General features: G+C 43.2%; 2 protein-coding genes across 12 annotated transcripts in view; one reads left to right on the forward strand and one right to left on the reverse strand.

Moving 5' to 3' along the window:
- The first annotated feature begins 1,521 nt into the window (after window positions 1-1,521).
- Window positions 1,522-21,306, forward strand: LOC110529975 (nucleolar transcription factor 1). 5 transcript variants are annotated; one of them, XM_021612683.2, is made up of 20 exons: window positions 1,522-1,723; window positions 6,739-6,845; window positions 7,131-7,326; window positions 7,504-7,587; window positions 7,737-7,892; window positions 8,118-8,182; window positions 8,389-8,509; window positions 8,669-8,779; window positions 9,086-9,207; window positions 9,571-9,712; window positions 10,053-10,094; window positions 10,216-10,353; window positions 10,740-10,901; window positions 11,206-11,334; window positions 12,318-12,403; window positions 16,816-17,005; window positions 17,330-17,377; window positions 19,726-19,866; window positions 20,463-20,555; window positions 20,737-21,306. In XM_021612683.2, the coding sequence occupies exons 3-20, from the start codon at window positions 7,222-7,224 to the stop codon at window positions 20,806-20,808; spliced, it is 2,007 nt and encodes a 668-aa protein (XP_021468358.1). In that variant the 5' UTR covers window positions 1,522-1,723; window positions 6,739-6,845; window positions 7,131-7,221; the 3' UTR covers window positions 20,809-21,306. The 5 variants fall into 5 exon arrangements, with proteins under 5 accessions (XP_021468358.1, XP_021468354.1, XP_021468355.1 ...); XM_021612679.2 differs by having other exon boundaries at window positions 7,145-7,326; XM_021612680.2 differs by having other exon boundaries at window positions 7,145-7,326; window positions 20,466-20,555.
- A 751-nt stretch (window positions 21,307-22,057) lies between these two features.
- LOC110529976 (FAST kinase domain-containing protein 3, mitochondrial) overlaps window positions 22,058-26,162 on the reverse strand; it is a 30,766-nt gene continuing 26,661 nt past the window's right edge. For all 7 annotated transcript variants that reach the window (XM_021612690.2, XM_021612687.2, XM_021612685.2 and 4 more), the window contains one exon: window positions 22,058-25,958. In XM_021612690.2, coding sequence (XP_021468365.1) covers window positions 25,872-25,958 — 87 coding nt within the window. In that variant the 3' untranslated portion in view covers window positions 22,058-25,871. The remainder of the gene's footprint in view (window positions 25,959-26,162) is intronic.

Here is a 26,162-nt window from a genome sequence, read left to right on the forward strand (position 1 = left end):
TCCCCCTTACTATCGTATTAACCCCTCATTTCATGTGTCTCTCCTCAGGCCAGTGGTAGCTGGTCCACTGCAGGACGTTGAGGTGCGGGAGGTCCCTCCGCACCCGCTGGACATCGAGGGGGCCCCGGCGTACATGGTACGTTCCATCCTGGACTCTAGGTGTCGGGTGGGGGGTCTGCAGTACCTCGTGGATTGGGAGGGGTACGGTCCGGAGGAGAGGTGCTGGGTGCCGGTGGGGGACATCTTGGACTCATCTCTGCTGAGTGAGTTCCACAGCCTCCATCCGGATCGCCCTGCGCCTCGCCCTCCGGGTCGTCCTCGAGGCCGGCGTCGGCGAGTGAAGGACACTGTTCTAGTTTAGCCAGCTAGTCCTAAGGAGGACTCCGGTACACAGCAGAACGGGGCAAAACCGCGTGCTAACTATTGTGCTGCTGTGCCCCACCTGTCGAGTTTTCTCCGGGAGGCGGGGGCAACATCGTGTGCTAGCTAGCTAACTAGCAAGCTAGCACACGGTGTCACAGCCTCCCGCCTGCTGTGCTAACATGAAGCAGGGGCGACCGGTAGTGTCCTCGCCCTCGTATGTCGAGGGTGAGGGCAGGTGGGAGCGAAGGACACTCTCTACCGGTGAAAAAACTCAGATACTTTTATTGCCCTTTTGACCCACATTCAAAAATGTCACACAAGCGTGAAGATGTTGTGCTTTTGGGGAGGGGGGAACAATGGGGTGCTCAGGGTGGGTGTTCATGCAGGAACCAATAGGATACTCGACATGGGGGGGGGGGCTCATGAAGGAACCAATTGGATGCTCAAGAGGAATGCTCTGAATTGCGGGCTGCAGTTGCACTGGGTGCTCGAAGGGGGGCGTTCATGCAGGAACCAAGGGGGAGGGGTGTTCATAAAGGAGACACAATGGGACTCTAGATCACATGCAGGAATGCCCTGAATTTCTGGCTGCAGTTGCACACTATTGGTGTTGGTAGCCTACATGAAAGGCTGGACGGAGGAAAAAGTGAAGTATGTCCATGGTCTACAGTTGTCATTTCAGAATAGGCATTAGCAAACAAGACCTTAGATATTATCAGGACAACTGCATGCAAATATATGACTTGCTAGTGCTATAAGGCTATAGGCTCCTTGAACGTTTCATTTATTTTCCCTTGCCTTTCGAATTCGAGCCTTAAATGAAACTTTCCATCCATCCTAGGATCTCTCAAGTCCCATTTTGGCTTGTTCTGAGGCCCCGTGTTATTCCGCGGATAGGCTAATCGGTTTAGCAGTCATGGACTCTGGCTAAAATGAAGGGGGTGGCAGATAAATGTCTAGTTAGAATTAAGGATTTTATATAAGACACTATTGATAGTCACTATAAGAATAAAATACAATCATGAATTGTCAACAAATATCGAAATGATTTTAAATTGATAAAATGTGTAAAATAAATGCGTTATTCATTAAAGATATTACAGAACCACAATAAAACAATTTCTTATGAAATACTGACGTCTTTGTCTCCTTTTTTTCTCGCATGTTTTCCCTTGGAGTTCCTCCCCCTGCGGCGTTGGGCGGAGTTTCATACCGAAACAGACGCTTCTTTTGTCGGATCCGTTTCAACCTGACTCCCTGAGGTTTACGGCTGAAAAATAGACACTTAAACAGCCCTAAAATAATTAACACGAATACCTTGATTTTTAGTATCAACGCTGGTTTCTAACTGTCACGAAAGGTGAGTGAAAAGTTGTGTTTTGACGACGTTATAAGCGATTTTCAAGTCGTGTCTCCCCCAGTCTTTGTAACACTCATGGCGGCTCTGCAGTGAGAGCTTTGGGGCAAGAGCAAACAGATGCGCCCGCTCGCGTATCTGTTTTTCAGGAAATCCTCACTTTATAAGCGTTTCTGAAATGTGCACTTACTCTTTTTGGTAGCTTATAAAACCACATGGATAGTTAATTGTGCAATCTCCTCCAAATTATACCATTAAAACGACTTTTCACAAAATAACGAATTATACTACCAAACTGCACGTGTCCTACACATCCAGGCTGCTAATAAGAAATTAAGTCGACTGAGCGTTTTTTTAATGTAACATTTCGTGGTATAATATAATGTTATTTTCAAAAGTGTTCGGTAAGAATACTTTTCTTGCCAGCGGAAGCTGCGTTTTGACTCCTGCCGGAATAAGGGCGCCATTACTGGGGTAGGAAGCAGAAAACGGTCGGTGTTCCCAAGACAAATTTATTAGGCTACGAGTAGCCTTGACTCAAAAATAGAAGTACATTACATTAGCAATGCCACGGCCCCTCGAAATATTTGAATGCAGTATATGATGAGCATTTTATATATTTTCATAGTTTTAGATATTCCCAAAATGTATCGGTAGATAGGAAATGCATGCATGTGGCAAGTTTTTTTGTGTGCAATGTAGGCCTATGTTCTCTAATAAGTTTGGAGGATCTGTTGTGTGTTCCGAAGTTTGACCTTATGAGCGGGCCATAACACTGTAGCCTATACACCGAGAAAGCGGCGCCTCGGTCGAGTGCACAGCTGCGCCACCGATTGGGGGATACGGGCGGGGGTAGTCGCGCACTTTCTGGCAGTTCGATTCAGCCCGCCGCCATGGAATGTTCAAGCTGTTCCAACATTCTATTCCCTTCTCTAAAACGCTCCCTCCGCCTAGGCTATCTACCAAGGCTAGGCTATATACCAAACCAGTCGCGGTTAGTTAGGCTTTCGGTTAGGGGCCCGATGGAAAATAAGCAGAAAAATGCCAGCCTGGTCGCGGAACTAATCGGTCCCTAGCCCTTGATCATGACTCCGAGGTCATTGGACCTCGGTGTCTTCTGTACGGGAGTTAAGAGCCCTGTAGCTTGGTCTGAACATTAACACACGCTCGCGGTACAGTTTTGGAAGCATAAGAAAATAATTCTGCTGCCATTGAAAAATCACACGATGAAACAAAACATTGATCGGTCCTACAATTATATTGTGTGCCACTGCCCTGAAGTAGGCTACGCAATGTTGTTCTCTCATATGATAAAGGTTGGATAGATAGATAGATAGGATGGACTGGGGCCGAGGGTCCATGTAACTCTCTTATTAGTCTAATGATCTAATACACTGATTAAAATATAATAATATAATGTTAGTTTCAATCTCTTAAGTTCTCTATTTTCTGATCCACTTGTTTAAATTGAATAATATAAAACTGTTTTTAATTGACACATTTTCTACACTTTAGAATTGAGATTTTGATATTGTTGTGATAATTTTCTAAATCATCTTTATTCCTTTGAAAATGAATGGTACTGTCACTGACTGTGAAGCCATGGAGTTGTGTGCATCAGTTCCTACAGGCTTCCCTTCAAATTCACTACAATGTTATCCTCAATCCCCTGCATATGCCAACACCTTGCATAGAGAGTCTAACAGCTAGGCCTAGCCAATATGTCTAAATGGATGGTTAATTTACAAATCTGCGTAATGACATGGTGTTTTAGTACAATTCCAATGAAGTAGCCCAATAGGCCTAAACATATTATCTTGTGAATGTAGCCTAATGCACGGATTGCGTCGAAGGATTGTGCATCCTGGGCACATCGGCTGCCCCGGAACCCCTGTGATATGCAGCTTGCATAGTAAAGCCCTGTCTGAGCAATTTTACGGTCCATTATTATAACCTATTGCAGGTCTAGAGTAGACACTAGCCTGTATATGATGAACAAGTAGCTTAAGTTAGCGGTATAGCTGAGAGGAATGCATAGCCTGTAACGGAGACGATGCCCCTATTTTGGGATAACCTATGCAGCCTTCATTCCTCCCATCCTCGAAGACATCACCGATAGATGTGTGAAAATAGATTTTATGCTAGGCTACCAACCAAGTCATGTCAGATCAGGGATTATTTCTGTAACCTATGATCATTGGTCACCAGTGATCATATATATACACTGCTCAAAAAAATAAAGGGAACACTTAAACAACACAATGTAACTCCAAGTCAATCACACTTCTGTGAAATCAAACTGTCCACTTAGGAAGCAACACTGATTGACAATACATTTCACATGCTGTTGTGTAAATGGAATAGACAACATGTGGAAATTATAGGCAATTAGCAAGACACCCCCAATAAAGGAGTGGTTCTGCAGGTGGTGACCACAGACCACTTCTCAGTTCCTATGCTGGCTGGCTGATGTTTTGGTCACTTTTGAATGCTGGCAGTGCTTTCACTCTAGTGGTAGCATGAGACGGAGTCCACAACCCACACAAGGGGCTCAGGTAGTGCAGCTCATCCATGATGGCACATCAATGCGAGCTGTGACAAGAAGTTTTGCTGTGTCTGTCAGTGTAGTGTCCAGAGCATGGAGGCGCTACCAGGAGACAGGCCAGTACATCAGGAGACGTGGAGGAGGCCGTAGGAGGGCAACAACCCAGCAGCAGGACCGCTACCTCCGAGCAGGAGGAGCACTGCCAGAGCCCTGCAAAATGACCTCCAGCAGGCCACAAATGTGCATGTGTCTGCTCAAACGGTCAGAAACAGACTCCATGGCGGTGGTATGAGGGCCCGACGTCCACAGGTGGGGGTTGTGCTTACAGCCCAACACCGTGCAGGACGTTTGGCATTTGCCAGAGAACACCAAGATTGGCAAATTCGCCACTGGCGCCCTGTGCTCTTCACAGATGAAAGCAGGTTCACACTGAGCACATGTGACAGACGTGACGTTCTGCTGCCTGCAACATCCTCCAGCATGACTGGTTTGGCGGTGGGTCAGTCATGGTGTGGGGTGGCATTTCTTTGGGGGGCCGCACAGCCCTCCATGTGCTCGCCAGAGGTAGCCTGACTGCCATTAGGTACCGAGATGAGATCCTCAGACCCCTTGTGAGACCATATGCTGGTGCGGTTGGCCCTGGGTTCCTCCTAATGCAAGACAATGCTAAACCTCCTGTGGCTGGAGTGTGTCAGTAGTTCCTGCAAGAGGAAGGCATTGATGCTATGAACTGGCCCACCCGTTCCCCAGACCTGAATCCAATTGAGCACATCTGGGACATCATGTCTCGCTCCATCCACCAACACCACGTTGCACCGCAGACTGTCCAGGAGTTGACGGATGCTTTAGTCCAGGTCTGGGAGGAGATCCCTCAGGAGACCATCCGTCATCTCATCAGGAGCATGCCCAGGCATTGTAGGGAGGTCATACAGGCACGTGGAGGCCACACACACTACTGAGCCTCATTTTGACTTGTTTGAAGGACATTACATCAAAGTTGGATCAGCCTGTAGTGTGGTTTTCCACTTTAATTTTGAGTGTGACTCCAAATCCAAACCTCCATGGGTTGATCAATTTGATTTCCATTGATAATTTCTGTGATTTTGTTGTCAGCACATTCAACTATGTAAAGAAAAAAGTATTTAATAAGAATATTTAATTCATTCAGATCTAAGATGTGTTATTTTAGTGTTCCCTTTATTTTTTTGAGCAGTGTATATAAGCAAAAAAAAGAAACATTCTCTCACTGTCAACTGCGTTTATTTTCAGTAAACTTGTGAAAATATTTATGTGAACATAAGATTCAACAACTGAGACATAAACTAAATAAATAAATAAAGTTCCACAGACATGTGACTAACAGAAAGGGAATAATGTGTCCCTGAACAAAGGGGGGGTCAAAAGTAACAGTCAATGCAGCTGGTGGCCACACCAGATACTAAGTACTGACTGCAGTGCCACAGACACGTTTGCGAATTATCCCTGCTTCACTCCTCACACAGCCGTTGGATAGGTCTATAATGCTGAAATGCTATAGTCTAATTTATAGTCCCTTGCCCACTGTAGCTTACAGGTAATGGGTACTCAATTGAGTGGGCTGCTGAAGGTTTAGTCTGGCTTTGGTGTATAATGGGCTGCAAAATAGCGGTGATGCAAATTTGGAGGGTAGGACATTTATTTACTATATAAACTAAAGTTAAAAAAATTTTAAAAAAGTAACAAAGTAGCATTTAACAAGGCTATATACAGGGGTTCTACACTATGACTATGCAAGGTGTTCACCTAGGCTACGCAGTAGAACTTTGCAGGGACTCAGTCCCAGGTCTCTTCGCTGTCAGTTACAGTGCAAAGAGTTTCTTCATTTGGTTGCGCTTATAATGCATCATGGTCGTTTTAAGAGTGTATGCCTATAGTCTGAAGTTGCCAGGGGGAAACTTGTGTGCACAGTGACGCCTGTTATACCAAACATTAGGAACACCCCATGGCAACTGTGCATGGCCTATTGGTTAGCCTACTTGTAGTAAAGACGTTTGACCTTTGTCAGCTGAATAATATGCACGACGTGCACCCTCTCCGTGTCAATGTTTTTGAACATATTTAGTCGTGGACATAACCATAGGATAACGTATTAGAACCCGTGGTTGGAACGTCAAAAGTCAGTTCTTGAATTTGAGAAATCTTCTTGTGTAGATCAATATCTTTACGTATTGGAATATCTGCCTACATGTACAAATTACCTCAACTAACCTGTACCCCGCACACTGACTCTGTACCGGTACCCCCTGTAATATAGCCTCGTTATTTTGTGTTACTTTTAAATGATTTTTTACTTTAGTTTATTTGGTCAATATTTTCTTAACTCTTCTTGAACTACACTTTTGCTTAAAGGCTTGTAAGTAAGCATTTCACGGCAAGGTCTACACGTATTCGGCACCTGTGACAAATAAAGTTTGCTTTGATTTTGTGGTTCCAGAATCTCTAGGAATCGGGTCAGTTGAGCTGCCCACAGACGCTGCACCATGAACGGCAGCAGCAGTGTGCCCTCTGCCTCCCAGACCATTCAGATAAAAACTGAGCCAGGTAGGCCAAATAATCAAACCACCATTCATCAACCACAAGCTATATAATTTCTTCTAGTAATAGTTTTGTAATTTTGTGTATCCTTCCTTCATGCTTATGTAATTACATGTAGGTGCATGTTTTTATCTTGTAATATTGTGTTGAATTCTGGTTGACTTTTGTTTTTGACATTTGCTGTCAGTTGTTTATCTATTCCAGGGTCAGCTTGAGGTTTATTGTGTCTACTAAAGGGGCAAGTCAAAAAAATTAAACACATGCCCTTTGATGTTGCTTGATGGTTGTCAGTTTGTCTGTTTTAGTTGTGGATGCATGGAGTAAGGAGGACTGCCTCACTCTTTTGGAGAGGATTCAGAGCTTGTTGCCTGATGGTGATGCCATGAAATACAAAACCACCGAGTCCCACTTTGACTGGGAGAAGGTCTGCTTCGGAGACTTTACTGGTGACATGTGCAAACAGAAGTGGGCGAAGGTGTCTACTGAGGTTAGCCAATCATAATTTCAGCCAATCACAAAAGCAGAAAATCTATTTTCTGTGTGGAGGGAAGAGTGTCACAGAAATTGCAGAAAAAAATGTCTGTCGTCTCTATCTACTGGCAAAATGGCACTATGAAAATGTTTTCAACAGAATTTCAGTTTATCTATTTGATACTGTCTTCAGGTGCGGAAGTTCAGGACTATGACAGAGCTCATAGTTGACGTCATTGAGTTTGTGAAGAACCCTTACAAAGGGAAGAAATTGAAGGTAAAGAATCAGATTTTACCTTGTACTTATGACATTCCATGAAATACTAGGGTTATTTGGAGGAGGAGACTTGATCATTCACAATACTGTTGCCAATCTCACGCCTTCTACCAAATGAATGGCAATTATTCTGTTTTCCACCCTATTAGACACACCCAGAATTCCCAAAGAAACCACTTACACCGTATTTCCGGTTCTTTATGGAGAAGCGAGCTAAGTATGCCAAGATCCACCCGGAGATGAGCAACCTTGACCTCACCAAGATTCTGTCCAAGAAATACAAGGAGCTCCCAGACAAGAAAAAGGTGATGGTCAACTCTACCCTGCTCTTTCATTATGCCTTTGGGATCATCTTTATTTAATTCAAAGCAGCTCTCGCATCTAAACATGACATCACTGAACTAATTACTTTATTTTCTTGCTTCAAATTTGATAGCTTTCTGTACAGCTACACATCTTCAATTGTAGCAGCTCTGTTAGTTTTTCAGTTAATAGCTAATTCACTGAGGGTTACTCTCTGTTCCCCACAGCAAAAGTACATCACAGAGTTTCAGCGAGAGAAGGAGTCATTTGAGAAGAATATGGCCCGATTCAAGTGAGTGGCATTTTCTGTCTTTTTCAAGCCGGTTAACAAGTTACTTCGTGTTCGGTGGCCAAATTAACTTCCTCTACTGGATAATAACCAACACTTTCCAAAGCTGACTAATTTCCCTTGAAAAACCCTGCAGGTGATCTGTTTGTTGAAAGGGTATACCACCCATATACAGCTGCCTTAATATCTTTGCTCTTGTTCACGTCCAGAGAGGACCACCCGGAGTTGATAGAGGAGAGAAAGAAGTCGGACCTTCCTGAGAAGCCCAAGACGCCCCAGCAGCTGTGGTACAACCATGAGAAGAAGACCTACATGAAGCTCCACCCTGATGTGAGTGTTTGCAGAGGACCCATCCAGCTAAGTCTGGGATTTTGCTGAATGGAAATGTTGAGTGTTGTGCTTCCATTAATTCACCCTCAAAAGAAAATGTCCCTGTTGGAGTCCTTTGTGGTGAATGGTGAATGCCTTTCTTTTCTCTGGGGTTACCAGGTGAGCCAAAAGGAGCTGAAGGAGGCTCTGAGGAGACAGTGGTCCCAGCTCTCAGACAAGAAGAGACTAAAATGGATCAGCAAGGCCCTGGAGCTGCAGAAAGACTATGCGGTAAGAGGTTAGAGGTGAAGGGTCAAGAGTAAATATTTAATAGTATAGCACCTTGTCAGGACACAACTTGGTAATCCTTTACTACCTTTTCCTGGTAGAGTAAACCAGCACATTTTCTAATTCATCATGTGTGATATACACTGCCTAGAGAGTAACATGCACATTCTAAATAAATAGTATTTAATCCCTTTTAGGAAAGTCACAATCAATTACAATTTCACAGATTAAGTCTTGATGAGGAGAAATTGTCCATAATTTCTCATTGTCAACCAAAAAGTTTGATTGAATCTATGGTTCTCACTACAGGGCAGTATGAAAGTCTACCAAGAGGCCCATCCAGATGCTGAAGAGCACGTCAAGTCCGTCCTCACCAAAGCCGAGCGGCAGCTCAAGGACAAGTTTGACGGCAGGCCAACCAAACCACCGCCGTAAGTTGCTTGATCGGAGTCACATTATTTGAATGAAAGAATAGTGGGCAAGTGGAGAGAGGGTAGAGGAATGTATAGGGGCACAGAAAAGCGACTGAGGTGGCGCTCAAACCCCCTGTTGCCAGGAAATATGTGGTCCAGTGTCAGCAGCACTACCACTGCCAGACCCCTGTGGTCTCTAGGCAGTTCTGTAAAGACCAAAAGGGATTTTTGTCCTCAATATTTTTTTTAATCCAGAGATTATTGATAGGAGATCCTTTATTTATTTGCAAACAGTAAGTTAGCTCTTGGTTTCTGTGGGTTTTAAAGACCTGTGGTGTAGTTGAATTCTATGGCGCTGAGCTAATGGTTTTCGGTCTTCAGGAACGGTTACTCCCTATACTGTGCCGAGCTGATGGTGAACATGAAGGATGTTCCCAGTACGGAGCGTATGGTGCTGTGCAGTAAGCAGTGGAAGGTGATGACGCAGAAGGAGAAGGACATGTTTCAGAAACGCTGTGAGCAGGTCAGTCTTGTTCAGCTCCGTTCATGAGGAAATGCAATGAAACACCAGTATTTTCTTTTTCATTTCGTAATCAAGTCCTGGACTTGGTCCTCTGCTTCTTTTTAATAGCTGCTTCAAGTATTTTGGCCTCTATTGGTTTCAATTGTTTGTTTTTTGCTGCCATGTCATGCTGCTTCTGGGAAACCTTGCATAAAATATAGATAAATACCTGTTTATAGCTGTAGAAGTGTTGTGAAGGTTTAAAATGATTTCTGTCATGATAACAAAGTTGTTTTTTTGTCATTCACAAATCTGAGCAATGCTCTTTCTTTCACCCCGCTGTTGGTGTTTCTGGCTACAGAAAAAGAAGCAGTATGAAATTGACCTACAGAGGTTTCTAGAGGTAAGTAGAACTGAATATAACCATATCTGTAGTACTATACATATCACACTACACATGCTTAGCTAACCTGAGTTTTCGAAGTGGAAGTCTATGAAAGCCTCTGTCGGTTCTGTTTCCCCAGAGTCTCCCAGAGGAGGAGAGGGACCGCGTGATGACGGAGGAGAAGCTGGGGGGCTCGCGGCTGGGCATAGGGGCTGCTGGCAGCCCGCATGGAGCCAAGTCCCCCTCCGCCAAGGTGGGTCTCACAAAACTACAACAGGTATGTCACCACCTATCAGCCACTTGGCAAGTTGGGATATAGCTTTCTAAGTTACAGTGAACGCTTTTTTCACCTGGTCAGGCACAAGTAAGGTTTACTAAGCGTTTCATATGTTGGGTCATGGGGATGTTTGAGCTGTTAAGATACAGTGAGGGTGGATCGTTTACATTTTAAAGCAGTGGATGCTGGTGGAAGGAGCTATAGGAGGACGGGTTTATTGTAATAGACAAATGGAACAGTTTCAAACACAGTTTGATATCCATTACAATGAGCACGTCCTCCTATTTCTCCTCCCACTAGCCTCCTCTGTTTTAAAAGTGTACTAGGTACTCAATGTATATGTCACCTGCATTGACGCCAGGTTTGTCTCTATCGCATTCCTTCAGGAGCGCTGTCGCGAAGCTGAGCTGGAGCACTGGGTGCACGCTGGCCTGACGGCGAAAGAGAAGCGTGACGGCAAGAAGAGGACCAAAATCCCTGAGACGCCCAAGACTGCCGAGGAGATGTGGCAACACAGCGTCATAGGAGACTACCTGGCCAAGTACAGGGTGAGCGAGCAGCATTTTGTGTCCGCAAAACAGCCCTAGATAAAAACATTTTTTTATAAACTGTAGGTCCATATACATTTTTATAGTTTTCTATTTGGTTTTAGTGTTTTACATTTATATTAAAGTAGTTATCTTTTCCAACAACATAACTTTAAAACATTTTTTAAACACGGTATACCTTGGTGGGTCAAATCAAATTGGCTCGTGGGCCAGTTGTGGCCCCTGCCGTACTGCATCTAGGGATGCGTTTTAATCCATAGAGTCCTAAGGTTTAACAATTCTGTGTCCTGTGTCTTGTGGTTAGAGTGACCGCAAGAAGGCCCAGAGTGCCATGGAGTCGGCTTGGAAGGCCATGGAGAAGAAGGAGAAGATCCCGTGGATCAAGAAGGCGGCCGATGACCAGAAGCGATACGAGGTTCAGTACCGGCCCGTGGTCAGTGACCAGATGTTTGACCGCTGTCTTCTTCGGTTGTGCTGAAGAAATGTCAAAATGTTGGTTGCCCTCCCCACCCCCTGCCCTTTCTCTTTCCTCTCTCTCCATCATCCCTCCACCCCCGACGGAGTGTGGAGTTGGTGGATCCGTCCCGTCTGAATGCGTTTGCGTGATCTGTTTTTCTTGTTCTTCTTTGTTTCTTCTGCTTTCTGCCATTGTACCAGAGTCTTGACATTTGTGTGTTTGTTTGCTGGATGTCACTGTTTGCACACTGTTGAAGTATGTAATGTGAGGGCCTCCCAAGTGGCACAGTGGTTTAAGGCACTGCATCGCAGTTGCTAGCTGTGTCTCTAGAGATCCTGGTTCGAGTCTGTCGCAGCTGGCCGTGACCTGGAGACTCATGGGGTGGCGCACAATTAGCCCAGCTTCGTCCGGGTTAGGGGAGGGTTTGGCCGGCAGGGATGTCCTTGTCCCATCGCACTCTAGCGACTCCTGTGGCGGGCCGGGCGCGTGCACTCTGACACGGTCGCCAAGTGGACGGTGTTTCCTACGACACTTTGATGTGGCTGGCTTCCGGGTTAAGCAGGCATTGTGTCAAGAAGCGGTGTGGCTTGGTTGGGTCGTGTTTCTGTGAACGCGTGGCTCTCGACCTTCGCCTCTCCCGAGTCCATACGGGAGTTGCAGCGATGAGACAAGACTGTAACTACCAATTGGATACCATGAAATTGGGGAGAAAAAGGGGTAACAAATTAAATGTATGTAATGTGTATTTCTATTGATTATTGTCCCGGTGTGTAATTTTCATGGGCATACCATTAACCCTATTGCTGACCTGGGTCAAATACTTTCAAATACTTGATTTAATTTGCCCGATACAATGGAGCCCCCGTATTCCAAGTATTTGACATGTACAGTACACCCAGGTGTGTGTGTGTGTGTGTGTGGACTGTGCTCGTGGTGTAATGACAGTTCTTCTCCCACAGAGGGAATTGTTGGAGTCTAGAATGCCCCAGTCAGGAGCAGGCCAGAGGAAACCCAAGTTTGAAGGGGAGCCCAAGAAGCCACCAGTGTGAGTATCCACACGCTGACTCTTTTGAGTGTTATTGCTATTACTGGTGTCTTTTTATCATATGGTTTCTTTTCTTGGCTTATCCTGGCCCATGTTCTTTTTCATTTTCTCTGTCTATTTGCTCAGTCCCTTTTCCCCAAATGTCTTATTTTCTTTTCTTATTTTTCCACACCCTGTCACTATCATTGTTTTGCTCCTTTTTCATGTCGTTCACCACCTTATTCAGGCACTTTGTCTAGAACCTCTTAGATTCACTTGCTTTTGTGTGTTGCTAATTGTTGTTTGTGTAGGTCCCTTGTATGTCCTTTTATCAATTTATATAGTGCCTTCAGAAAGTATTCACACCCCTAGACTTTTTCCACATTTTGGTGTTACAGCCTGAATTTAAAACATTTTCAGTTTTTGGTCACTGGCTTACACACAATACCCCATAATGTCAAGATGGAATTATGTTTTTCAAAATGTTTACAGATTTTTAATTAAAAATTAAAAGCTGATATCTTGAGTTAATAAGTATTCAACCCTTGAGTCAATAAGTTATTGCAAGCCTAAATAAGTTCAGGAGTAACAATATGCTAAATAAGTTGCATGAACTCACTCTGTGTGCAATAATAGTGTTTAACATGATTTTTGAATGACTACTTAATCTCTGTACCCTACACATACAAATATCTGTAAGATCCCTCAGTCGAGCAGTGAAGTTCAAGCACCAATTCAACCACAAAGAACAGGGTTTTCCAATGCCTTGCAAATATGGGCACCTATTAGTAAATGGGTACAATTTTTTTAAAAAGCAGACATTGAATATCCCTTTGAGCATGGTATTCATTTCACTTTAGATGGTGTATCAATTAACTTAGTCAATGTAAAGATACAGCCGTCCTTCCTAACTCAGTTGTCGGAGAGGAAGGAAACCGCTCAGGGATTTCACCATGAGGTCAAAGGTGACTTTAAAACAGTTACAGAGTTGAAGGATGGGTCAACAACATTGTAGTTACTCCACAACACTAACCTAACTTACAGTGAAAAGGAAGCCTGTACAGAATAAACATTCAAAAAAATGCATCCTGTTTATGACAAGGCACTAAAGTAATCATGCAAATGTGGCAAAGTAATTCACTTTTTGTCCTGAATACGAAATGTTATGTTTTCAGCAAATCTAGTACAAAATATTACTGACTACCATTCTCCATATTTTCAAGCATAGTGGTGGCTGAATTATTTTATGGGTATGCTTGTAACTGTTAAGGATGGGAGTTTTTCAGCATGAAAAATAAATGGAATGGAGTTAAGCACAGGCCAAATCCTAGAGGAAAACTTGGTTCAGTCTGCTTTCCACCAGACACTGAGATGAATTCACTTTTTAGCAGGACAATAACTTAAAAGACCAAATCTACACTGGGGTTACAAGTTAGATTTTCAAGCAGATTTTTGTCTAAACTATGGCAAGACTTAAATGGTTGTCCAGCAATGATCAACAACCAATTTGACAGACCTTGACAATTGGGGAAAGGTTGCACAATCCAGGTGTGGAAAGCTCTTAGAGATTTACCCAGAAAGACTTGCAGATTCTAATCGCTGCCAATGTTGATTCTAACGTGTATTGACTCGGGGTGTAATATGTAACTAATCAACATATATTAGTGTTCAAATGTTTCTTCCACTTTGACATTACATAGTATTTTGTGTAGATTGTTGACCAAAAATGACAATTAAATCCATTTTAATCCCACTTTGTAACACAACCAAATGTGGAAAAAGTCTAGGGGTGTGAATACTTTCTGAAGGCACTGTAAATATGTATACTGGACAAAAATAAACGCAACATGCGACAATTTCAAAGACTTTATTGAGTGACAGATTATATAAGGAAATCAGTCAATTGAAATAATAAACGGGGCCTTAATTTATGGATTTCAAATGACTGGGAATACAGATATACATCTGTTGGTCACAGATACCTTAAAAAATATATTTTTTTATCCAGTCAGTATCTGGAGTGACCAACATTTGCCTCATGCAGTGCGAAACATCTCATTCGCATAGAGTTGAACAGGCTGTTGATTGTGGCCTGTGGAATGTTGTCCCACTACTCTTCAATGGCTATGCGAAGTTGCTGGATATTGGCGGGAACTGGAACACACTGTCGATCCAGAGCATCCCAAACATGCTCAATGGGTGACATGTCTGGTGGGTATGCAGGCCATGGAAGAAATGGGATATTTTCAGCTTCCAGGAATTGTGTACTGATCCTTGTGACAAGGGGCCATTTATTATCATGCTGTAACATGAGGTGATGGCGGCGGATGAATGGCACGACAATGGGCCTCAGGATCTCGTCATGGTATCTCTGTGCATTGAAATTGCCATTGATAAAAATGTAATTGTGTTTGTTGTCTGTAGCTTATGCCTGCCCTTACCATAACCCCGCCGCCACCATGGGGCACCGCTCGCCCACACAACGCCATACTGTACACGTAATCTGCGGTTGAGAGGCCGGTTGAACACATTTCCAAATTATGTAAAATTATGTTGGAGGTGGCTTGAATTAATATGAAATTCTCTGGCAATAGTTCTGGTGGACATTCCTGCAGTCAGCATACCAATTGCACACACACAAACTTGAGAAAACTGATCATTTTAGAGTGGCTTTTTATTGTCTTATATTTGCTTATTTATTTTTATCTCCTGTCCCCGCAGGAGGCCTTTTGCCTTTTGGTAGCCTGTCATTGTAAATAAGAATTGACTTGCCTAGTTAAATAAAATACCATTTTTTTAGAGAATTAAGCTTTTTGTGCATATGGAACATTTCTGGGATCTTTAATTTTAGCTCATGAAACATGGGACACTTTACATGTTGCGTTTTTATATTTTTGTTCAGTGTATTTAGATGGACCTATGCCATTCCTTTGCTCATGGATTGCGGTTTGTATCAGGGATGCGACAAATGGACATCGTTTAAACTGCAATATGTAACTTTTTGGGCGACCTGACCAGATTCACACTTCTCATTGAAAGCAAGTCCAAAAAGCGGTAAATCTGTTCTATGTGCGCCATTTCTAAGCTTCCCGTTCTGAAAGTTTTTAGTTTTGATGTCTTTTACTTTTGGTTTTGTCCACCAGCTTCAAACAGCTAAAAATACAATATTTTTGGTTATGGAAAATATATTTCAGTGGTTTAGATGGAACAATTATTCTCTACACTATACTTGCTTGTTTTGTCACATAAACTGACATTTTATCCTGAAGACAACCGTTAATTCACGTTGACTTCTTTCCATTTCATTTATGTGCATTAGCGACTCGCAACAGAGTAAACAGCCAAGTGATCACAGTTCTTCTCCCTACATTCTCTTTTCCCTCCATTTACGTCTCTCACTCAATTTCGATTCGACCATTACTTATACACACACGAATGCTGCGCGCCTCCCATGAGAAATTACTGCCTATAAAAACGTATCTATCTAACTGATGGGATACACAAACAACTGTACAGGAGCAACATTCCTTGCCAAACCACAACGGCTTTACCACATTCAAAATGGACTGGTTGATTAAAGTAGGGAAATATGATGCCGTTTAGAATAATACATTAGTCTTGTTTATTTTAAGATGTTTTGCAAACTGCTATAGTGTGCCATTTTTAGAATAGGTTACAACCCCCCATAACTTTAGACAGGATCCAGACTGAAATATGCAAAAAAAAAAACTTGTTTTGATGGAGGCAAATTGTGTATTCATTATTCTAGGGGCCAAGTTTGTTTCATGTTTAACAAAATTCTGCCCACTAAGTTTAAACTCACAAATGAAACACAGGGCAAAATAAAACAAGCACCAAATGTGGGTATCTACTGGTTAAAAGGGGAAGAATTGTTGCTTTCTAATGCTGCTAGCTGTATGTCTCAACTCCCACTATAAAGAGAATAAACACCCTGTTGAAATGGGAGTAATGGTGAACAATGATATTGCTGAGAGAGACGCACCTGTTTCAGTAGCGCGAGTTGCGGCTCAAATGGGCTTGGCAGTCCTTTTAATTTGGCCGCATATCAACTGCAATCATTTCCTTAATCAGCGCTTTGTTAAAGATGTGTGTAGTGCTTTGTATCTGTGGCAAATAATTTGAAAGATGCTGCATATCCCCACTAATATTACAGCATTGTTGCGTTAGGTAGGCCTATTTTGTTAAATATTTCCCTTTAGGGTGAGGAGTGGGACCTGTTAGTGGTTGTTTTGTGATAACTGCACTGTGATTAAAAAATGTAAAAACAATTCTGTTTTTAGTTTTTTTTTTCTTCTTAATGTTAGGTATTACATTTCATTTAAACGTTCACACCCTTAGTTTGTATTGACTGATCTGTGGGTGAAATTAATCTTGAATTAAACCATTCTCCCTGTCGCTCTCTTTCTCTGCAGGAGCGGCTACCAGATGTTCTCCCAGGAGCTGCTGACCAACGGCGAGCTAAACCACTTCAGCCTGAAGGAGCGAATGGTGGAGATTGGCAAGCGCTGGCACAAACTCAGCCAGAGCCACAAGGACAAGTACAAGAAGCTGGTGGAGGAGCTGCAGATTGAGTACAAGGCTGAGCTGGAGGCCTGGGTCAAGGTAAGGGAGGGTAATCTTTGGGTCAAATAATGACTATTTGTTAGGCAACTTTCTGAACAGTGGACACCGAAGGTCGCCTTGCCTGAAAATAATCAAATAAGCATTAAAATATCAAACTGAACGAGACAGATTGCGTAAGGCGACATTGATACACGATGCAAACCTATAACCTGTGTTGTATTCTTCTAAAATCATTAAACAGTTGAAATGATAGATCAAATGTTAACATCAGAGCCTTTGGAAGAAATCAGTCTTAACAGAATTTATTTAGTCATTTCTTCCCCCTTACTATTTTTCCCTCTTTCTTTCTCTCTTCCCCTTCAGTCTCTCTCTCCCCAGGAGCGAGCTGTTTATAAAGAGTTCTCCACCACAGTGAGTTGCACTCTCTCAAATATGTTCTTGACATCCCACTCAACCCTCATTCAAGATAGCACTTCATATACAATGCCCCAAACATTTTTTGAAATTTTTATTCATCCGTTATTTTACCAGGTAAGTTGACTGAGAACACGTTCTCATTTACAGTAACGACCTGGGGAATAGTTACAGGGGAGAGTAGGGGGATGAATGAGTCAATTGTAAACTGGGGATGATTAGGTGACCGCCAGGACACCGGGGGTTAACACCCCTACTCTTACGATAAGTGCCATGGAATCTTTAATGACCTCAGAGAGTCAGGACACCCGTTTAACGTCCCATCCGAAGGATGGCACCCTACACAGGGCGGTGTCCCCAATCACTGCCCTGGGGCATTGGGATATTTTTTAGACCAGAGGAAAGAGTGCCTCCTACTGGCCCTCCAACACCACTTCCAGCAGCATCTGTTCTCCCATCCAGGGACTGACCAGGAGCAGTAGTATGCAGGGTGGTATGCTGCTGGCAAACATACATTCATGCTATAACCCTTCAAATTGTATTTGTCACATATGCCGAACACAACAGGTGAAATGCTTACTTACAAGCCCTTAACCAACAATGCAGTTACGAAAAATACGTGTTTAAAATCCCGTTAGCAGGATCATTTGTCAACATCCGCTGCATTGCAGAGCGCCAAATTCAAATTAAATTACTAAAAATATTTAATTTTCATGAAATCACAAGTGCAATATAGCAAAACACAGTTTAGCTTGTTGTTAATCCACCTGGCATGTCAGATTTCAAAAAAGCTTTACAGCAAAAGCCATTCAAGCGTTTATGTTACGACATCTCTCTCAGCAGACAAAACAATACAAACAGCTAGCAGCAAAGTAGATTGGTCACGAAAGTCAGAAAAGCAATAAAATTAATCGCTTACCTTTGATGATCTTCGGATGTTTGCACTCACGAGACTCCCAGTTACACAATAAATGTTCCTTTTGTTCCATAAAGATAATTTTTATATCCAAAATACCTCCATTTGGTTGGCGCGTTTTGTTCAGAAAGACCGCTTGAGCGGTCACGACGGTGCAGACGAAAATTCCAAATAGTATCCGTAAAGTTCGTAGAAACATGACAAAATTGTTTAACTAAAAGTAACAAATAATTAAACAGCAGCAGTAAAATAACAATAGTGAGGCTATATACAGGGGGTATATAGTATAGAGTCAATGTGTGGGGGCACCGGTTGAGGTAATTGAGGTAATATGTACATGTAGGTAGAGTTAAAGTGACTATGCATAGAGTAGCAGCAGCCTAAAAGAGGATTGGGGGGGGGGGTCAATGCAAATAGTCTGGGGGGGGGGGGGTCAATGCAAATAGTCTGGGTTGCCCTTTGATTAGCTGTTCAGGACTGGGGATACCTAGCCAGTTGTGAAACTGAATGCCTTTAACTGAAATGCGTCTTATGCATTTAACCCAACCACTCTGAATCAGAGATGTGTGGGGGGCTGTCTTAATCAACACCCACGTCTCTGGCGCCCGGGGAACAGTGGGTTAACTGCCTTGCTCAGGGGCAGAATGACAGATTTCTACCTTGTTGCTGGATCGAATCCCTGAGCTGACCTTTCGGTTACTGGCCCAACGTTCTAACCACTAGTTAGTGGCCGCCCCAGGAATCTTATGGCTTGGGGGTAGAATCTGTTAAGACGCCTTTTGGACCTAGACTTGGTGCTCCGGTACTGCTTGCTGTGCTTGACAATGTTTAGGGCCTTCCTCTGACACCACCTGGTATAGAGGTCCTGGATGGCAGGAAGCTTGGCCCCAGTGATGTACTGACCTGTACGCACTACCCTCTGTGGTGCCTTGCGGTCGGAGGCCGAGCAGTTGCCATACCAGGCAGTGATGCAACCAGTCAGGATGCTCTTGATGGTGCAGCTGTAGAACTTCATACTCCTGCTATAACCCTTATCACTAATGCTATTATAGTTGTATTCCCCATTCACATCCTTCATATTCCATAGCTACTCTTCTCTGTAGCTGGAGTACTAAAAGCTGACACCAAATATATTTGATTTAGATTAGTAAATTAAATTGCCTTGTTCTGTCGTTGTAGCCTGATGTGACTGCAGTAGAGACTATCTGTATGCACAAGCAGGCATCTAACGTTACTGCATTTGAATGGGGGGTAAAAACGTAATCATATTAGCATCTAGCTACTAATCATCATTGCTTTGAGCTTGAACCGTGTTTGTGTGCTGCCCACCCTCCATCTTTGCCACCCTGTTCTCCCTCTTCGTTCTCTCCCTCCACACCTTCCTCCATCTATTCATCCTCCTCCTAATTCTCCCCCCCCCCGCATGCAGAAACGGCGGAGCACCACCAAGGCGCGGGGCGCCCAGGGGGCCAAGGTGTGTTTGATGGCGACAGTGAAGGGGAAGGTAGTAGGTGCCAGAGCCGCAGCAGAGGTCGGAGAGGGCAAGCGGGCCATGGCGTACCGGGCCAAGGTAACTCCGCCCTCTCGCCAGACTGCTTCTCTCTCACACACACTCACACACAAACACTCAGACTTTGAGGCAGCTGCATGGGTGGTGGTCAGACTGTGGTACCCTGGGCTGTGTGTGTGGGCTCCTGCAATTTTAATGGTTTAGGATTAGTTAAAGCAGGGGTTCCCATACTTGATCCAGGGGCCCCCCAGGCGCTAAACAGTATAATTATTTAAATCAGCTGTGTAGTGCTAGGGCAAAAACCAAAACATGCACCCAGGGGGCTCCCAGTACTGAGTTTGGGAAACCCTGAGTTAAGGTAGATCATCAAGACCTGAATTCCTCTGTGGGCTTTAGTCGTTCTTACTGTGATTAAGGCTCAAACAGTCTGCGGCAGTTGGAGTGTGACACTGATTACTCTTACATGCTTTTACGTCAGTATGTTTTTAGTTTGTGTGTTTAACTTGTTATTTTAAGGTGTGTGTGTGCGTGGTATTTGTTATGCTATCATGTTTGTCCTGTAATTGTGTATTCCATGTGCTGTTATAAATGTATATGCTGTGCACCATTCTGTAAACGTGTGAGTTTGCGGTAAAGACCCTTTACCTGCTCTCCAGCAGGATACATCCGATTCAGACGAGGATGATAAGACGGACTCGTCAGACTCTGATGATGAAGAATCGTCTGGCAGCTCCGACAGCGAAGATGAGGTGAACGGCACTATGCTTTAGTGTAGACTTGGGTCAAATAAAGTATTTGAGGTGTGCTTAGTTTACCTGAGTTTGCATTTTGAGAGATCTGATTGGACTATTCGATTGATTTAGTTTGCCTAGTACAATCACAGCACTAATAGTAAAATGGATTTGACCCAGATGTTCTACTATCCTCTAGAATGACGACGACCCATCCGAGGGCTCCAGCAGCTCTTCCTCAGAGGACAGCAGTGACTCGGACTCAGATTAGCCACCCCCCCAAATAGGAGGGGCTGTGCGGGACACACCTCCTCGCGAGTCAGGCACAGTTACAGCAGCGTCATCAAATCGCTCACACATTGGCTGCTCCCACCTCTTTCTCACAAGGAGAAATGAGACTGGAGAAAGCGAGACGAAATAAAGGGACGAATGGAAAAGTCATGCTCCCCCTGTTGTTGACCTGGAGCACTTTTATTCAACTGGGACGAGATCTTTTACAGGGGCTGTTATGCGTTCAATGCCTTTCTAGGTGTTTATTATGAACTTGTTGCAACTTTTTTTTTTTTTTTTAAACCTAAGGAAATTTCTAATTAAAGCGGCTGAGGCTTTTTTTATGTTTTTGAACAAGACTGGTTTCTACAGAGTTTTTGACTGGGAGGGGCATATTGAGGAGTTGTTTTTTGTCCTAACAGTCTGTGCAGAGGGAGGACTGTTGCTGCTTTCCCTCCATTGAAACCCTCTAAAATAAAATGCACTTTTTTCTTGTGAATTCTTTGTGTGTGATTTCAACCGTTAGTTGATGTTTATTTATAGAGCTTTAATGTAAGAAGTATGCTCAGCTCTGTTACTGATGGGGTAGGTTTGCAACCGAAATGGCAGCCTATTCCATATAGTACACTACTTCTAGCCATAACCAAGTGAGCAGGTGGCACTTGAACGTATACTTAGTGGGAAGCTAGTCTTATCATCCCTGAGCTCTGACACCTAAGGAAATTACATGCATCCACGACTTGACTGGTAATTAAGAGCTTCCGACTTGGGCATGAACGCAGCATTAGACGATCCACAAAATACAGCTATAATTTTCCCCACTAACTTTGGCTGTAGGCGATTTCCCTAAACAATTTGTAGTACCTGTATGTATTAAGCTTCAGTATGACATTGCAAAAGTCTCCCTTTCTGGGCAAGCTGACCAAATTCACAAATGTGTGTTACAGATCCATCACTCACTGAAAGCAAGTCTAAGAAGCGGTAGATCTATTTCTATGCTTGCAGTTTCAAACAGCTGAAAATATATTTCTCAGCAGTTTAGATGGTACAATGATTCTCTACACTATATACTAGCTTGTTTTGTTAGGCAAACTATTAGAATATTTGCAACCAGGAAATGGCAGTGATTTCTGCATAGTCCACCTTTAAATTCTGTTTTATCAATGTCAAAATTCAAAACTAAGGCATGCAATTTTCCATTGCTCATACTGTCGTTATGTAAAATGTACATAATTCACAAAACAAAAATGACATGTTGCTTTTGTTTTTATACAGACATATCAATATTTAAACAATCTCCAAACTTGTCTTTCCCCAGATATAATACACACGTCCCCTGTACCAGGAGTGATACCAATAAATAAACACTCAACCACCTGTGCATAATGCATTTACAGTGTTTTGTAGACTTGCAACAAGCATTCAAAACAGCCCATGGATCCTTACAAATGCATTCATTAATACAAACCCTGTAAGGTCGGTGTCCACAACATAAAAACATCCCCGTTATTTATGCATTGGGTGTATCTCAATCCACCTATGTCACACTTCCACATCTGCGGTGAAAGACAGAGCTAGCGCCGTGTTTGTCAGACCATAAGACAACCTGAAAATCCATCTTCTCACACAATTGTCTGTGGCATCCGAACAGTTTGGCCTACATTCTATTATGATGACTCTCACAAACACGTCGGTTGTTTTTGTCTGAAGGGCCCCTGGTAACAGTTGAACAAATGTATAGTGCCAAAAAAGAAAGGGGTTAGATACATGTAAACATTTTTAAAAACAAAAATCCTGATCTTTCACATAAGGGACAGACACTTCAGAACAAACTAACTTTAGATTTTTTTTGTTGGTGGGGGCTAGCTGTTTCATGTAGTGAATGTTATACAATGCGTTTGCATGGGCTAAAAGTAGTAAGGCCCCATTTCTTTCTTCTATCAAATAATTTACTATTTTTTCATACTTCAAGGGGTCTTATAGTAAAATTATCCTTGGTATGACCTTAAAACAATTGCCTTTAGCTTTGCCTGGGGAGTGTCAAGATGGAGGCACGGTGACTTCATCACAGTGCCCTCAGTCATCTAGTGTAAATATAAATCCTTGGCATTACCCTATTCTCTTCCTGATCGGCTACATAAACAGAGCAAAGACAAAACACCTAGTAATACAGGGGCGAAACCACAATTACAAATCCCATGAGCCATTTCTGCCTACCTAACAAAGTCCAAGTCTTTGGGGTCCTGTAAAAAGGTAATGGACTGTCTCTAACAATATTTGTATCGCTTTGAGACAACTTGAAATAAAAATGGTTAATTTTCAGCAAGTCCAGTATCAAACACCAATTTGTCCATGCAAACCACTGCATGACTTAACGCATTACCTCAATCATGCAAAACCTAGGTCAGGGTTCTATTTCAAATGCCACTGAGAAAACAAAAAGGTTCTCAGATTAACTGTATTCACTTGTCTATTTCATAGCAATACACCTAATTTAACTAGACTGGTGTCTGGCAATTCCCCATTGTCAATGCAATGGTGGAAACTCACTTAAGGAATCACAAAGTCCTCTCTGAATGAAGTCATTCATTGAATGTCGTAAGTAAAGTGTACCAAAGACAAAACAAAGAGACCAGGTAGAAAATAGATGCTCCAACGTGCATTGCTTAGTTCTGGACAATGGAAAAGCCATTCTAGTGAAGACAAAAATATATAACACTTTTTTTTTCATTAACTTCATTTATCCATCCTCATCCCTCATTTACAGACCATACGTTGCACACAAGTATTAGAAAACACAATGAAGAGGTCCCATTTGTTAGTCTCAATAAACCCCATGTCACCCAGTTACATTTGATCCGAATGAACAGTTGCGGTTCTGACGTCCGTAGCGAACCTATTACACAGTCCCAACATGCTTTACAACTGCAGTTCAATAAAACATTAATTTTTTTATTTTAAAAAGGGACTTCTTTTTTCATACACCACCAGAACATTGTCATCTCCGTATGACTATTATAATAATAATTATAATAATAATAACAACAACAACTTACTTCCCACTCGTCCACACCAAACCATGATCAAAACTAGAACTATAGAAATACGCTGGTCAAAACCTAAAATGAAAACAAATATTTTGTCACGCTATTGTGATATATTAGAAATAGTCCGTAGATCAACAGCGCCTCTTCAACCTCAGGAGGCTGAAGAAATTTGGCTTGGCCCCTAAGACAACTACTAACTTCAACAGATGTTACCATTGAGAGCATCCTGTCGGGCTGTATCACCGCCTGGTACGGCAACTGCACCGTCCGCACCCACAAGGCTTTCCTGAGGGTGGTGCTGTGAGCCCACGCAACACCGTGGGCACACTGCCTGCCCTCCAGGACATCTACAGCAACCAGTGTCACAGGACCTCAGCCACCCAAGCCACGGCCTGTTTACCCCGCTACCATCTAAAAGGCGGAGACAGTACAGGTGCATCAAAGCTGGGACCGAGGGACTGAAAAACAGCTTCTACACTACATGACCAAAAGTATATGGACAGCTGCCTGTTAAACATTGCATTCCAAAATCATGGGCATTAATATGGAGTTGGTCCCCCCTGGACACTGATGTTGGGCGATTAGGCCTGGCTTGCAGTCAGCGTTCCAATTCATCCCAAAGGTATTCGATGAGGTTGAGGTAAGGGCTCTGCATAGGCCAGTCAAATTCTTCCACACCGATCTCAGCAAACCATTTCTGTATGAACCTTGCTTTGTGCACGAGGGCATTGTCAAAATAGGGAAGGGCCTTCCCCAAACTGTTGCCACACAATTGGAAGCACAGAATCGTCTTGAATGTCGTCATATGCTTCAGCATTAACATTTCCCTCCACCGGAACTAAGGGGCCTAGCCCGAACTATGAAAAACCTCCCCAGACCATTATTCCTCCTCCACCAAACTTTACAGTTGGCACTATGTTTTGGGGTAGGTAACATTCTCCTGGTATCCGCCAAACTCAGATTCGTCTGTCAGACTGCCAGTTGGTGAAGCGTGATTCATCACTCCAGAGAACGATTTCCCCTACTCCAAAGTCCAATGGCAGGAAACTTTTCACCACTCCAGCCGACGCTTGGCATTGCGCGTGGTGATCTTAGGCTTGTGTGTGGCTGCTCGGCCATGGAAACCCATTTCATTAAGCACCCGATGAACAGTTCTTGTGCAGACGTTGTTACCAGAGGCAGTTTGGAACTCGTAGTGAGTGTTGAAACCAAGGACAGATGATTTTAACGCGCTACGCTCTTCAACGGTCCCATTCTATCAGCTTGTGTGACCTACCAATTTGCGGCTGAACCATTGTTGCTCCTAGACGTTTCCACTTCACAATAACAGCACTTACAGTTGACTGGGTCAGCTTTAGCAGGGCAGAAATTTGACGAACTGACTTGTTGGAAAGTCACTGAGCCCTTCACTAAGGCCATTCTACTGTCAATGTTCGTCTATGGAGATTGCATGACTGTGTGCTCGATTGTATACACCTTTCAGCAACAGGTGGGGCTGAGATAGCCAAATCCACGCATTGTGTCCACATACTTTTGTATATATGGTGTATTTTGGGGGGTTTCGGACTGACATTGCTCGTTCTAATATTTATTTCGTTCTTAATTCCTTTCTTTTAGATTTGCGTGTACTGTTTTTGTATTTTTAGGCATTACTGTACTGTTGAAGCTATGCACAAGTATTTTGCTACACTTGCGATAACATTAGCAAATTATGTGTACGTGACCAATAAAATTAGATTTGAACCGTTGTGAAGTGACAATGACAAGATTGCATTGACAACAAGCGTGGCAACCTGACACTACACATGCCATCAACTGGGGACGTGACTGGTTGCAAATAGGCTGGCGCTATTTTGATAAATGCAAGTTGCCAGAAACTCTTCCGTTTTAGACTTTGACCAGGGTTTGTCTACCACCTCAAACAAAGCCCCCTTTCGCAATCCCACCAATAACCGTCCTATTCCAAGCCGCCAAAATGGCATACACTCGCGCACACAAACACACAAGTCTTTTGTTGTCATAAGGGGACCTCCAGGAGCTTTTTGTGAAGGTACTGCTTCACCTCCTCTATACCATTCAGCTTCTCCAGTTCATGATAGGGCAGCTGTGGAATAGAGGAACAACAGAGGGAGTGAGGAAAAAGAGGAGAGAGGAACACAAGGAGGGATGTCAGTAACACTGTTAGTTTTATACTTATTGGGCAAAGCGGACCATTAGTAGACCAGTTGCCTGGTAGCAGTTGCCAATTCAAAAGCGTCATCGGATGATTGTAATGGAGGTAAAGGAATACTGACATTTGGTTGAAATG

Source organism: Oncorhynchus mykiss, chromosome 8 (assembly GCF_013265735.2).
Source record: "Oncorhynchus mykiss isolate Arlee chromosome 8, USDA_OmykA_1.1, whole genome shotgun sequence".
NCBI lineage: Eukaryota > Metazoa > Chordata > Actinopteri > Salmoniformes > Salmonidae > Oncorhynchus > Oncorhynchus mykiss.